The sequence below is a fragment of the Pantherophis guttatus genome, chromosome 2, assembly GCF_059756535.1.
Source record: "Pantherophis guttatus breed Tessera chromosome 2, ASM5975653v1, whole genome shotgun sequence".
Classification (NCBI taxonomy): domain Eukaryota; kingdom Metazoa; phylum Chordata; class Lepidosauria; order Squamata; family Colubridae; genus Pantherophis; species Pantherophis guttatus.
The window spans coordinates 259,738,225-259,753,732 of record NC_142064.1 but is presented as its reverse complement, the minus strand read 5'-3'; the positions used below and the strand labels follow the sequence as shown (position 1 = coordinate 259,753,732).

The 15,508-nt window shown below is 44.6% G+C and overlaps 1 protein-coding gene across 4 annotated transcripts in view; it reads left to right on the top strand.

The window, feature by feature from the left end:
- Positions 1 to 15,508, top strand: part of PPT2 (palmitoyl-protein thioesterase 2) — an 82,919-nt gene that overhangs the window by 47,555 nt on the left and 19,856 nt on the right. For 3 of the 4 annotated variants that reach the window (XM_034421460.3, XM_034421459.3, XM_034421462.3), the window contains exons 2-4: positions 1,953 to 2,098; positions 9,979 to 10,145; positions 13,343 to 13,496. In XM_034421460.3, the coding sequence (XP_034277351.1) occupies positions 9,990 to 10,145; positions 13,343 to 13,496 (310 nt within the window). In that variant the 5' untranslated portion in view covers positions 1,953 to 2,098; positions 9,979 to 9,989. The remainder of the gene's footprint in view (positions 1 to 1,952; positions 2,099 to 9,978; positions 10,146 to 13,342; positions 13,497 to 15,508) is intronic. The other variant, XM_060693337.2, reaches the window with a different exon arrangement.

Genomic DNA, 15,508 nt, shown 5'->3' with positions numbered 1-15,508 from the left:
GATCTAGCTACAGGGTAATTCTTGACTTACAACTACAATTGAGCCTAACATTTCTGTTACTAAGCGAGATCGTTGTTAAGTCAGTTTCCCCCCATTTGACAACCTTTCTTGCCAGAGTTGTTAAGTGAATCACTGTAGTTGTTAAGCTAGTAACATGGTCATCTGGCTTCCCCATCGACATTGCTTGTCAGAAGGTCTCAAAAGGGGCTCACATGACTCAGGACACTGCAATGGTCATAAATCTGAGTCAGTTGCCAAGCATTGGAATTTTGGTCACGTGAGCGTGGGGATGCTGCAACGGCCATTAGTGTGAAAAACGGTCCTGAGTCACTTTTTCCAGTGCTGTTGTAAGTTTGAATGGTCGCTAAACAAACTGTTGGGAGTCAAGGACTACCTGTATGGAATTGGAATGTTCTTGGATGACCCTCGTTGAGACTTGATTGGAGAAAGTCCTTTTATATCTTGGTCCTTTTACAACTCTTGGTGGTTTTCAGTACCACCAACTATGGTATCTTCCTGGCCTGTCTGCAAGACCTAGGACCGTGATGGCGAACCTATGACACGCGTGCCACAGGTGGCACACATAGCCATATCAGTGGGCATGCGAGCTCAGCCACCTGATTTTTGGGCCTTCTGGGCCCACCAGAAGTAAGGAAACAGGCTGTTTCCTGTCTTTGGAGGGCCTTGGGGGATGGTGGGGAAGGCCCGTTTTTTGCTCTCCCCAGGCTCCAGAGCCTTTCTAGGAGTCTGGAGAGGGAGAAAACGGCCTTCCCCACCCCCTCGGAAGCCCTCTGGAGGCCAAAAATGGCCCATTTGCCAACTTCTGGTGGGACCAGAAGGCCCTATTTTTGCTCTCCCCAGGCTCCAGTGGGGACCAGAAGTTGGCAAACGGGCTGTTTTTGGCCTCCAGAGGGCCTCCGGTGGGGTGGGGAAGGCCATTTTCTCCGTCCCCAGGTTCCTAGAAAGGCTCTGGAGCCTGGGGATAGCAAAAAACAGGCCTTCCAGTCCCACCGGAAGTTGGCAAATGGGCCGTTTTCCTAGAAAGGCTCTGGAGCCTGGGGAGAGAAAAAAACAGGCCCACCGGGCCATCGCATGCCAGGAGCAGGGGGAGCGGGGGGGTCGTCCACGCATGCACGGGTGGGGCACATAGAATTATGGGTGTGGGCGCATGCGCATGCGACCCCCCGTGCTCCCCCTCCTCCTGGCACGCAATGGCAAAACGGTTAGCCAACACTGACCTAAGATTTGGTGGCACTATTTCAGCTTGGTTCTGGATTCATTGGACCAGTGGTGGGACGCTACAGGTTTAAAAACCAGTTCGGTGAGCACGTTCTTTGCGAGCACGCGTGCCTAACACGTGTCAGTTTTGGAAAACAATTTTCTTTTTGCTTCTAAACTGCCACATATTTTAGCTGGGGAAGTTGGGTGCAGAGTTCAAACTATAGCAATTTGAAGCTCAGCTGCTTACCTTCTAAGGCCGACCCTTAGTAAGTAGAACAGCAGAGGCACGGAAATCAGCTGTGCCGCGTGAATCAGCTGAGTGAGAAAGAAGGAAATATAGGGCAGGGTAGGGAGGGGCGAGTGGGCGTGGCCAGCTGATCGTCAGAACTACCGGTTCGCCCAGACCAGTCTGACAGGACTGAATCCCATGCTTGGACTGGACTTCTCTTTGTATGCTTCTCTCCACTGAGTCTTTCATGGATCCGTAACTGACTCTGGGTACTTTTGAGGGCAGTCTCAAGAATCTCTCACTTCGATGTTCCTCTGTGGTAGAGATACCCACTGAGGAAAATACGGAGGCTGGGGTGGCTGCTCAGCCTTCTACTTAGCCCACCTCACCTCCACCTCATCTGAAACCACGATTTACGAAACCTCTGTAGCCATCGGTGCCTGTTGCTTGTCAAGTCTTGCGTTGATCAATGACGGCAGGAATTCCTTGTCTCCACCCATAGGTGTTGCTGGTGGTTCAAAGGAAAGGGGCGGAGCTAGGAGAAGTCCTTCTTAATCCCAACATCCTGGCCAGAACCATGCCATAGAGCTCAAGGTCTCTCCAAGCACATCATCCGGAAGTGGGAGTTGCCAATAAAGGTGTGAGCAGGTAAGACTTATGTGAAGATTTAGGGTTTATCTTGGGTCTTTCTCTTTTAACCCCTGGAAAATACTGTCTTCACCGCTGGAGACATCTGACAGATGCAGATCTGTCATGTAACAGCATGTCAGTACTACAGTTGTTTGTGTGGGTATTGCTTCCAAGAAATTATAGGCTTGGTCTTCAAAGATTACTCAGAATTCCAATCCTGCTCGGTGTCAACTGTTTATATTGAAATGACACCTAGGGTTGAGCACAAGGCCTGCCAGTTTGTTTTAAGCCTTGACTTTGATCCAGAGTTGTGTGTCTTAATTCACTCGATACTTTGTGTGTTTGTGTGTGTATTCAACCTATCAGAATGTCGAAGTCCTGTATTTTAGGTGTTGTTTCTCTACATTTCAACTTGCCTTTCTTTTAACCAAGGGATAACAGAGAGGAACGAGGGATGCGGTGGCTCAGTGGCTAAGACACTGAGCTTGTCGATCGAAAGGTCGGCAGTTCAGCGGTTTGAATCCCTAGTGCCGCGTAACGGGGTGAGGTCCCGTTACTTGTCCTAGCTTCTGCCAACCTAGCAGTTCAAAAGCACGTTAAAAATGCAAAGTAGAAAAATAGGGACCACCTTTGGTGGGAAGGTAACAGCGTTCCGTGCGCCTTTGTGGCGTTTAGTCATGCCGGCCACATGACCACGGAGACGTCTTCTGACAGCGCTGGCTCTTCAGCTTTGAAATGGAGGTAAGCACTGCCCCCTAGATTTGGGAACGATTAGCACGCATGTGTGAGGGGAACCTTTACCTTTAACAGAGAGAACTTCTGAGGAATTGAAATGAACGCATTGTTTGTGGTATAGTTTTCCAGATTTATCTACCCTTCAATTTTAATACAAATACATAATACGTATGTCTGTGGAGATTCACCGTCACCCAGGTCATAGTTATCCCAAAGGTGCTTTTTCAAAAGGCAACTGGACTTTCGTTTTCCATATCATAGAGTTGGAGAGGGGCTATTTCCCTGATCATTCACACAGCTGTTCTTTGGCTCTCATTCCATTTTATTTGAATTATCCTTAAAAGCATGGAATTCAGAACAATATCAGAGTGATCAAACGCTCCTATTTTTTCTGTTTAATTCAAAAGGAAATCCCCAAGCTCGCAAATAATACCAAAGTTCATCAAACAGGACAGGAGTGTCCAAATTGAGGTTAAAAAAAAAAAAGTCAAAATGATGTCTGCAACCAAAATTTTGCCTCCCCCCCCTTTCTTCTTCTTCTTCTTTTTTTTTTTGTGATGGTAAGACTTTATTCATATGATCCCTGGCCATTATCTTGACTTGTATGACAAGCATCCTCTGCAGATATTCTCCTGCAACTGTGAGTTTCATATTTTGGGCAGATTCCCTCCTACATATTCATTTGTTTACAAATAACTTGCTAAGCCTAAACGTAGTTATGGTTCCGGGGGTAACACAGATTCCCCTTTCTGGCCAAACAGAGATTAGCAAGCGTGCACAAAAGCATAGTAAATATCTATGGAGTTTCGCTGTCATGCATGTCACAGTTGTCCCAACGGTGCTTTTTGAAAAGGCAACTGGACTTCCTTTGTTTTTCCTCGAAGGCATTTCGCTTCTCATCCAAGAAGCTTCTTCAGAACTTTGAAAAAACACCATTGGGGCAAAGCATAGTAGCGATATTATATGTTGCATTCAAGGAGTTATATGTTTGGTTTCTGTCACCATCAAGCAGTGTTGGGAAATCTACACCAAATCCCAGAAAAAAAAAGCAATCAGTAAGGGGCAAAAGATTAACTAGTGATCTGTCTCCGTATTAAACATGGTGTAATTGTTTGGGAAAGCTAGCAATATTTGTTTGAGGAACATTTTCTGATTGGCTTTGATCTACATGGATCCCTGAATCTTGCAAGACTAAATGTGGTTCTTCTTTATCTTTGTGTTGAACTAAGGAGGGGCTTGTCGGAGATGTTTCCTCAGGTTACTTTCTTGGCTAGGGCTCAAATCCCTCTTATCTCATAGTTGCCTTGATGGCTGCTCTTCGTTCCCTCTGCCCTCCACAGCTATGCAAAACAGAACTGATTATCCAGACCCAACCCCCCTCAAAAAAGTTTCTGGAATAAGAGAAAGGTCCCACAGTTTGACAGGTTCAACTCTCTCCTTGTTGTGGCCCGCCAGTGGCCAGCGGAACTGGCAACAGATTTGGACAGTGAGGAGGTTGGGAAGGAACGTGGGCCAGTCCTGGAGTCTGGGGAAGGCTCTGATGAGGGCTCTGCATCGGAGGCAGAGATGGGCCCAGGGCCGTATGCCAACTATCAGCTGCCTTCAGAGTCAGACATCAGTGAGGCAGACGAACAGCTGGAGCCTGTTCCCAGTGCGTGCATGCGCAGAGTTGCCAGATGAAGGGAACAGCTAAAGAACAAGGGTCGATTTGGGAGTAAGGCCATAGGTGGACGATGAAGGGCCCCTCCCATAGAGAATGAAAGAGGAGCGAAAGGGGAGTGGAGTTTTCAGGAGACAATTAGTTCATTCCTGCATTCTTGCCAAGTATTGTGGAGTCTGAAAGATATCGGCCTGGCCCCTCTCCAAGCCTGATAAAGGTCAGTAATTGTGAACTATCTTGAAAGACTGTGGGAGAAGAAAGACTTTGCTGGAGCGGAATTCACCGTAAATTAAATAAAAAGTTTTTTTGTCGGGACAAGGAATCTGCTTTGTGGTTTGGGAAAGCCTAGGTATAATCTTCACCTGGAGATTATGGCTGTCAAAATCCAATATATTTAGAAGTCGTAAAATGAGAAAGTCTGAGCTAAAGTTGAGATACTCACTGGGTACATTTTGGCACCTATGCACAGGTAGTCCTTGACTTACAACAGTTGGTTTAATGACCGTTCAAAGTTACAACAGCGCTGAAAAAAGTGACTTATGACCATTTTCACACTTACGACTTTTGTAGCATCCCCATGGTCATGTGGTCAAAATTCAGATGATTGGCAAGTGACTCATATTTATGACGGTTGCAGTGTCCGGGGTGTGTGTGTGTGTCATCGGATCCCCTTTCGCGACCTTCTGACAATCAGAATCAATGGGGAAGCCAGATTCACTTAACAACCATGTTACTAACTTAACAACTGCAATGATTCACTCAACAACTATGGCAAGCAAAGTCGTAAAAGGGGGCAAAGCTCACTTAATATCTCACTTAGCAACAGAAATGTGGGGCTCAATTGTGGTTGTAAGTCAAGGACTACTTGCATTCTGTCTATTTCTCTCTGCCTAACCCATTTTATAAGGTTGCTGTGAAGATCAGTTCAAAATGTAGTTTTAAGACCCTTAAAATCCACCTGGAGTTTTTCTAGGGAGGAACTAGATATTGAGAAAAGATAGGCATAGCTTGGTTGAATATTCAGGTTATTGAATCTGGATTACTTGACAGAGATTATTACTTGGCATTTTCCCAAAAGTCAGCCCACAGAGACTTGCTTAACTAATGTTTATTGAATAAGTGTTAGTTGGCTGAGTCTACATATTGTGTCAAGTCATGTTTTACCCTGTATTTCATTAATTAAAGCCACAGTGTTGTGCTTGGCCATAAACCATGATTTATGAACTTTATTGGGTAAACCCAATATACTGGCCCAATGCCAAACAAACGTCAATGCAGCATAGCACAGGGGTGTCAAACTCGGTTTTATTGAGGGCCGCATCAGGGTTGTGTTTGATCTCAGGATGGGCGAGGCTGGGGTGGGCATGGCCATCTCGACGTCACTTGTGTCGGGGGCACCTGTGGTGGCCAGGGTGGAGCTGGGGGGGGAATCCTCCTGCCACCCTCTGCCAGTGAAAACGGAGCCCGGGTGGGCCACATATGGCCCTGCCGGGCTCCGTTTTCACTGGCAGAGGGCAGCAGGAGGCCATTGTGGCCAAAAATGGAGCCTGGAACATTTTCGCTGGCAAAAGGCTGGCGGAGGCCATCGTGGCTGAAAATGGGGCCCGGGAGGCAGTGGTGGGTTTCAAAATTTTTTACTACAGATTCTGTGGGCATAGCTTGGAGGGTGTGGCTTGGGAGTGGCAGGGGAAGGATACTATAAAATCTCCATTCCCACCCCACTCCAGGGGAAGGTACTGTAAAATCTCCATTCCCTCCCCAATCCAGGGGAAGGTTACTGCAGAATCCCCATTTCCTCCCGATCAGCTGGGACTCGGGAGGTAGAGAATAGATGGGGGCGGGGCCAGTCAGAATTTTTACTACCGGTTCTCCGAACTACTCAAAATTTCCGCTACCAATTCTCCGGAACTGGTCAGAACCTGCTGAAACCCACCTCTGCCGGGAGGGCTGTGCGCAGCCCTCTTGAGCTCAGTTTTCGCTGGCCGAGGCCAGTGGGCCGGTCCTTAGCTATTTCCATGGCAATCCCACGGGTTAGATCTAAGCAACCCACCAGCGAGATCCGGCCTGGGGGCTTTGAGTTTGACACCCCTGGCATAGCATATGTGAACCTGGTCTGTCTAAATAGACCTGCAACATTATGTACATACAAAGTTGCAGAAGGCTGATCTAGAGAAATCCTGGCTAGTTAATAAGCTTAGAAGATTTGCCTTCTGACTCTAAGCAACCTGCGATCTCCTTCTCCTTTGTGTCTGTTTCCAAGAGGGCAGAAATATTTCAGATCAATGACTGTAGCTTTCTTTTGGGGTACATTGACATATAGGTGGATCTGAATCGGTACGTAACCTTGGGTTTTACAAGCATCCGTTTAAGTTATTTTTTCAATAGCTTTATTAAATTTGTCAAAGTAAAAATAACAAAAGAATTATCAAGAAAGGAAACCGTAAAGAGGATAGAGAGAAAAATAGGAAATAGAGGTGCAGTAAAAAATTTTAAAAAATGTAGAAAGAAAGATACACAAAAAAAAGAATGACTTCTGACTCCTTTTGCAGCAGATGGAAATGAAACTTAAATTCAACTCTTATTCTAAAATTACATATATATTTTTCCTTTTATGACCCTGTGATCCCTTGTCTTGGGGGTAGAATCCGGGCGACTGAATGGAGTTGAGCATTTACTGGCTGGATGCCCTTCCTGACGTCTACGTGGAGTTGACAGCAGACATTTTCTCTTTGTGTCCTAATAGAGAAACATCTGTCTCTGCCTCGGTTTGAACACTCAGCCTCCTAAGTGTGAGGCGAGCATCGGCACCTCTAGGCCACCACACTGTCTAAAATGACACATTAATATCCATTTTTAAACAGTCTCTGAGTATTGCTAGTCATCAAATCCATATGTCGTCATTTTTATTCAGTTCCCCACAAAAAGTCCAAAAGAGGCTAAAAAGTTAAATCAGCGCCCTTTTCTCTAAACATCCATTTCTTCATTCTTCGTTCTTTGTTATATTGCAAGCTCTTGGTTTTAGTTTCCAAAACTGAAAGAGTCTTAAATTGGAACGTGTTTGTTTATGGATTCAAATGAATGGGATGCATTCAGGTCTTGGATTAGGCTTTTGAGTTGGAAAACAGATTTCTTCTGGATGACGCAATCCATGCTTTTCAGCGCAGATTTGCAAGGGACACTGCCTGCTTGTGTGAAAGTAGGTCAGTCGAATTCCTGCCCGGTGAGGAATAATAGCGGATTAGGGTTCACTTCCATATCCATCCTGCGTTTACGGACACTGAGTAGACTAAGGCAAATCATTTCCGCTTGATGAACCCTGGTGCCTGGTGTTTGAAAGAATAAATGGCATAGTCTAGGTTGAGTTACTGCGAGAGCGATCAGAGAAAACAGTTGAAAGTGAAATTTGTTTTCAAGATATACTGTGTATTGTTGCATTCACAGGGGCAATGAGAATTATTTTTTAAGTTTTATATTTCTGATTTTACATTGATCATGGGTAGACCTTCCCAATTACTTGTGCCTAATAGGTTGCCAATCCTTTCATTTTCTTCTCTTTTTTTCCCTTCCCGATCAAAGGAAAAAAAAAGATTGTGTGATTTATTTCTTTGTTAAATTTATTGGCCACCCATCTTACCATAGAGTAATTCCAGGTGGCTTGCATTATTAAAAAGATAAAACTGTATAAATAAAATATTACAAAAATGCAAAATACAACACACAGCCCTAGCTAAATGATAGGGAGGGAGGGAGGAGGAAGGGTGGGGTATGGAGGAGGTGGGATCAGTTAATCTTAATCTATCAACCACCTCCAGTGGGATGCTTCCCCATTGGAGCTCCAAGCAAGCTGACAGTACCAGGTCTTTTAAGCTCTTACGGAAGTCTTTAAGGTCTTACAGAAAACTTTAAGGTTTTACAGAAGGTCAGGAGGGTTGGATCAAAGAGAATTACAGAATTCATGCTTCGGAATATACCAACATGAATTTAAGATTGTAAAATATGAAACAGAGTGCCCACAAAAAACAAGATGTCGGAGAGATGTACCTTATTCTTGACAAGTTTAATGCAAAGAGATTGTCAACCGTCCCACTGGCGTAGAGAGCAAAAAAAACTCCTGGGACATTTTTTTGTACCAAGAGTATAACTTTATTGAGGATTCCCTATGGGTAGAGAAATAGAAAAGCCGGATCTAATTATTTCGCGCACAAATAGTATAGGAAAACTTACCCTTTTCTCCCCGGACCTTCCATTGTCCATTCTCCACCAAGCATTTGCACTTGTGTTGTTTTGAGAACGGTTTGTCTGCCTCTGATGTTCTCAACCAATGACCTTGGGGTGTTGGATACATCCAGTGGTGGGATTCAAATAATTTAACAACCGGTTCTCTGTCCTAATGACCTGCTGGGTGGGCATGGCCAGGGGATGTGATAGGCAGCACTTGGCCTCCTCCATCCCCCTAGGAGCAAAAATGGGCCATGAGGGGGCCCCACTGCACACCCCATGCCCTGTTTTGGGCCTAGTAGACCTCCCTGCAGCCTCCTGGGAGCAAAAACGGGCCACAGGGGGCGCAGGGCCTAGTAGGCCTCCCTGCACTTACCTGGGAGCCAAAATGGGGCACGTGGGGACTTCTGGAATGGGTGGGAGGGGAGTGGCCAGCCTGCAATTTAACAACTGGTTTGGCCGAAGTGGTGCGAACTGGTTGAATCCCACCACTGAATCCATCTCAGGCTTCCAGTCTGCACATTTTCATTTCAAATTTCCCTCCCAAACCTCCCTTACATTCCAATGCATTCCCTTCCTCCCCTCCCCCCCCCCAGCCGTTACCATTGTCTGGCTGCGAGAGTGGCTGCTGAGCGAGTCAACTATGGCCGAGATTTTTTATTTTAGACAACGGAGAGGTGAATTAGGTAATTCTCCAGCTGTCCAAAAGGGTACAGCCCACATTTATAATTTTTTTTCAACCAGAGTAAGAATTAATCCAGGTCCCTCTGACCACATGAACTCTTAAAATGAACATTAGACTTCTGTATTTATTTATATTTCACACTTCTTACGTGCCCATTTTTCCCCTGTAATGTTTCAAGCTGCCGGCCTGCCTACTGCTCCTATGGGGATGCATTGGAGATAATTTTTCTCTGCAGCCTTTTTTAGGAAATAAAGTGAGGAGTGGTTATAACCTGAAGCTTTGATTCAAACTGCATCCTCATGCTGAAAAAAGCAACAAAATTAAGCGAGGGGGGAAAAAAGCATCCAAGGAACAAGTGAAGGTGAATGGGAAGGGATTTCAACAATTGCTTTTGGAGTAAATAAGAGGGGTGTGTGTCCAGATCCTCCATTTTGTGATTATTCTTGACATGGCCGTAGACTCAGTGTTTCCCACTTCTAGGTTGAGCAGTCACTCCATAATATACTGTTGAGCAGAGAAAGGAATTTCTGGCTTAAATGGACAGTGAGAAATCTCCTAGGGTTGGGCTGGAGGTCAATTTAACCTTTCTCTCTTGTCCAGCTGGTGGGACCATGCCACACCACCGAGGCTGTCTCCGGTTACTGGCTGCTTTCTGCCTCACCTTCCTTTTCCTCACGTTCACCGCCTCTTATAAGCCTGTCATCGTTGTCCATGGCCTGTTTGACAGCCCTTCTGACTTCCAGCTCTTGCTTAATTTCATCAATGAGGTGAGTGGGGGAGGCCACATTGATCAGACTGATGGGGGATGATGAGAACTATAGACGTTGACCTCATAAATAATTATTTGTATCCTTTCCTCTCCTCTCTCCTCCTCCCTCCTCCCCTCCCCTCCTCTCCTCTCCTCTCCTCCTCCTCCTCCTCTTCCTCTTTCCTCCTGCTCCCCTTCCCTCCTTCTCCTTCTCCTTTCCCCTTCTCTCCTCTCCTCTCCTTTTTTCTCTTTCTTCTCTTTCTCCAATATGGAATACTGCATTCAGTTTTGGTCGCCACGATGTATAAAAGATGTTGAGACTCTAGAAAGAGTGCAGAGAAGAGCAACAAAGATGATTAGGGGTTTGGAGCAGGGGTGAAATGTAAAATTTGTTACTACCGGTTCTGTGGGCGTGGCTTGGTTGGGGGGGGTGTAATGTGACTGGGTGGGCGTGGCCAACTTTTTTTTTAATTATTTTAACTTTTCAAAGCAATTTTTCTGCAAATGCAAAAAAATGCTTTGAAAAGCCTCTGCCAATCAGGAACACAGCTGGGATCGTCAGAGCCTTTTCAAAGCATTTTTTAAACCACCTCTTCCGCTGAAGAGGTTGCAGAAAAAAATAATTTAAAAGTCTCTCTAATGATCCCAGCTGAGTTGCCTGATCGTCTTAAAAAGTGCTTTGAAAAGTCTCTCTGAAGATCAGGCAACTCAGCTGGGATCATCAGAGAGACTTTTAAAGCATTTTTTTCCTGCAACCTATTCCGGGGAAGAGGTGGTTAAAAAAATGCTTTGAAAAGGCTCTGACGATCTGTGCGATCATCAGAGGCTTTTTTTACTTTTAAAAGCATTTTTTTGGTGGAAGAAGTTGTAGAAGTAAAAAAAAAAAAGCCTCTGATGATCCTGCGACTCAGATGGGCATGGTGGTGGTGGGGACGCAGGGATTTTTGCTACCGGTTCTCCGAACAACCCGCCGCCATCGCTACCGGATCGGGCGATCCAGTCCGAACCAGGAGCATTTCACCCCTGGTTTGGAGGCTAAAACATATGAAGAACAGTTACAAGAACTGGGCATGGCTAGTTTAATGAAAAGAAAGACAAGGGGAGACATGATAGCAGTGTTCCAATATCTCAGGGGCTGCCACAAAGAAGAGGGAGTCAAGCTATTCTCCAAAGCACCTGAGGGCAGGACAAGAAGCAACGGGTGGAAACTAATCAAGGAGAGAAGCCACTTAGAAATAAGGATAAATTTCCTGAGAGTTAGAACAATGAATCAGTGGAACAACTTGCTTCCAGAAGTTGTAAATGCTCCAACACTGGATGTTTTTAAGAAGATGTTGGATAACCATTTGTCTGAAGTTGTGTAGGGTTTCCTGCCTGGGCAGGGGGTTGGACTAGAAGACCTCCAAGGTCCCTTCCAACTCTGTTATTCTATTTCTCCTTCCCTCCTTCTCCTATCTTTTTCTTCTCCTCTCCTTTGCTAATCTGGGAGGGAGAACATCTGTAGTCACCTTGTCCCGATTAGAATCTGGGTTAGAGTGTAATTTATTTTTCTGGGCCTCAGGTGACTCATTCTGGGCAGGCTGTAGACAAAATACACATACTCCTGTGTGGTACGATAAACAGGCTGATATTGCACAGGGATTGAGCTGGAAAGTCTTGTTTTTCTGGGCAGGAGAAAATGAAGGCTGAAACTCTGAAGCTGCCAAATGCTTGTTTTAGTTTTAGAATCTCAGTTCGTGACCCTTCAAAACTAATAATCTCTTCTTTTGGAGGGTCCCCCATTCTTTCCTCCAGACCAAGCCACATGCCACAAAATACAATTTTAAATCTGGTAAATCCAACTTTCCTTTTTCTTTAGCGTCTTGCAACAATTTATACTTATTCTCAGTTTTTTTCCATCTTGCCATGTGAACTTAGAAATATCCTTTCGCCATTGTTTATCATCGGTATTGATAATGTCTGAAATAGAAACCACATCTTTGGTAAAACGTTCATCTTGATTATGGGAATTCTGCCCAACAAAGATAATTGAAATTTATCCCATCTAAGTATCCCACACTTTTTTCAAGATTAGCCAGCATGCACCTTCCTCTACCCCTTTCCCCCTTTGCAACACCCTATAAATAGTTTAGGTTGAGAATTATAGTGGTACTTCAATACTCATCATTAATTGGTTTCGGGAGTTGCAATGAGTACCAAAAACTATGAGTACCAAACAGATTTTTCCCATAAGGAAAAATCATAATCACTACATAAAAATCAATAATTAATACATAACCAATATACATTTATATACATAATCAATACATAAAAATCACTACATAAGGAATTATGTAGTGAGTTCCAAGACAGCTGATCCCAACAAGTTCTAGTTCGTGTGTTGAATACTAAACAAACAATGAGTACCAGGACAAAACATTCACGTCAAAAGGCTTTGAGTACAGAGGTGGGTTTCAGCAGGTTCTGACCAGTTCTGGAGAACCGGTAGTGGAAATTTTGAGTAGTTCGGAGAACCGGTAAATACCACCTCTGAATGGCCCCACCCCCATCTATTCTCTGCCTCCCGAGTCCCAGCTGATCGGGAGGAAATGGGGATTTTGCAGTAACCTTCCCCTGGAGTGGGGAGGGAATGGAGATTTTACAGTATCCTTCCCCTGCTACACCCACCAAGCCACGCCCACCAAGCCATGCCATGCCATGCCGACCATGCCACACCCCCAGAACCGGTACTAAAAAATTTTGAAACCACCACTGGACTAGACTTTGGGCAACATTGGTTTGGGACAAAAATATTTAAGAGAAACTGGACCATCAGATCTTCCCTGATGGAGATAAGGAATAAGTTGGGACTAAGTAACAGATGTATCTTTATGTTTATGATATTAGTATCTAGAAGGAAGAGATAGAGATTGGAGTAGTGCAGGGCTTAAGTTTCCTCTTTGTAAATCTTTGATACTTCCCTCATCCTTCCTCGTTGTTGAAAGCTGTGTGTTGCTACTTTACTGACAGGAAAAAAGACTCTATGTAACTTGGTAGTTCACGTGTGAGATTTATTTTACAGCACCGTTACATTTATGTTCCAGCATTTATGCTTCAGTCTTCTTCCTTGAGGTTCAGTTTAGGTTCGGCTTCAGCCTAGATTTTTCCCAACATCCAAAGAATGTGATGAAGGATTGAAAATGTCTTGTGCTCTTCACCCCTGTCAAATTCCTACAGACTCATCCAGGAACCAACGTTTCAGTTGTGGATTTGTTCGACCGAACAGAAAGCTTGAAATCTCTATGGATGCAAGTGGAGGGGTTCCGACAAGCGATTTACCCCATTATGCAGAATGCTGTCGACGGGGTCCACCTTTACTGCTACTCACAAGGTACGGGGGGCTCTTGGTATGGCCAAAGAAAGGTCTGTCTCCATATTGGAAGGGGCTAACTGAGTCACCTACAACTACAATGGAGCCTGCAATCATGCTGGCTGAGGAATTCTGGGAGTTGAAGTTCACCCATGGTAAAGCTGCTGAGGTTGAGAAACACTGGCCTAAAGCAATGTTAGCTGAGAGACTAACATTCAATTAAAATTAAAAGTTGTGCTGAGGTTCTAATGCCTTCTGTTGTTGCCAATCCAGGAGAAGCATTATCTGCCAGCCTTCCTTGATATAATCTCAACAGTTCTTTTTAATGTTCGGATCTTTTATCTTACCTTTGTTCAGAAATAGAGGTAGGGGATTATCAGGAATGATCTGGGGAACTTGGATGATTTCTTTGGCTATTTGTCCTCAAATTTTATTGTACTTATTTATTTATTACATTTATATGTCATCTTGCAGTCACATACTTCCCCACATACCCTGTTTCCCCCAAAATAAGACATCCCCTGATAATAAGCCCAATCAGGCTTTTGAGCACATGGCAATAAGGCCAAGCACTTATTTCAGGGTTCCAAAAAAATATAAGACAGGGTCTTATTTTCGGGGAAACACAGTAACAGTCGTGTTTGGTGTAGTTGGTATGAGCTGAGGTGGCACAGTGGTTAGAGTGCAGTACTGAAGCTACTTCAGCTGACTGCTAGTTCAGCAGATCAGCGGATCAAATCTCACCGGCTCGAGGTTAACTCAGCCTTCCATCCTTCCGAGATGGGTAAAATGAGGACCCAGATTGTTAGGGGGCAATATGCTATTTAGTATACTGTCTTTGGTGTAAGCTGCCCAGAGTCCTCGGAGAGTGGGCGGCATAGAAATACGACTAACAAATAAATAATAATAATAATAATAATAGTTGATACTTATAAGACAGAGGGCCCCAGCACCACAAAAACACTGGCCCCCCAAAAAGTTCCCATAATGCACTAGGCCACTTTAAAATGGGATTGAATGGCTAATGGCCCAGCATGTATGGATAGCTAGCTAGCTAGCTAGACGGATAGATAGAAGATATAGAGATAGAGATAGAGATATATGTATATAGAGATATATAGAGATATATGTATATAGAGATATATAGAGATATATGTATATAGAGATATATGTATATAGATAGAGATAGAAGATAGATAGAGATATAGATATATAGAGAGATAGAGAGAGAGAGAGAGAGAGAGAGAGATGTATATAGAGTTAGAGATAGATAGATAATCTCCCTCCCTTCCCCCCTCTCTCTCACAAACACACTACACACACACACACACACACAAAGCAAAAGAGAAACAATTCTCTAGCTTATTGCCCTCCCATCTCGGCCACCCTGGACTCAATGACAGTGCTGGACCTAAACCTGAGTAGAGCACCAAGCCTTGACTTCAGCCTTAGTGCAACCGATGCCACTCAAAAAAGCCACCTCACAAGTAAAGGGGAACAGTCTGATTGTCTCTCCTGCCATGTACCACTTAGCTTCTGGAGGTGTTCCCTTTCTCTTGATGGGCCCCTGTGGCCCATCCAAGGAAAATTTGAGTCACACAGGGCCTTCATTCTTGTAGTAGTTTCTAAAAACGCTTTTTCGTGGCCTCCAAAAACCATGTGCCCCATTCTCACATGACAATAACACTAATCCATTCTTGCATTGCCTCTGTAACCTCCAAAAATCACGCAAAATCAGCGGATGCTCTTGAGAATAGCTGTTGTCGGGTGTCGGTGAACACTGATGCATCACCCAAAATGTTGTAGCATGTCAACTTTGACACAAGTGTCATAGGTTTGTCATCACAGGTCTGGAGAGAGAGAGGTTTAGGTTTGAGTGGCACTGTTTAAGATGAACAACAACATATTCGTTGCCTACACTAAATCATAAGTGCCAGAGGTCAGCAACCCGCGGCTCTGGAGCCGCATGTGGCTCTTTCATCCCTCTGCTGTGGCTCCCTGTTGCTGGTCGGCTCCACAATTGATAGGGCTTT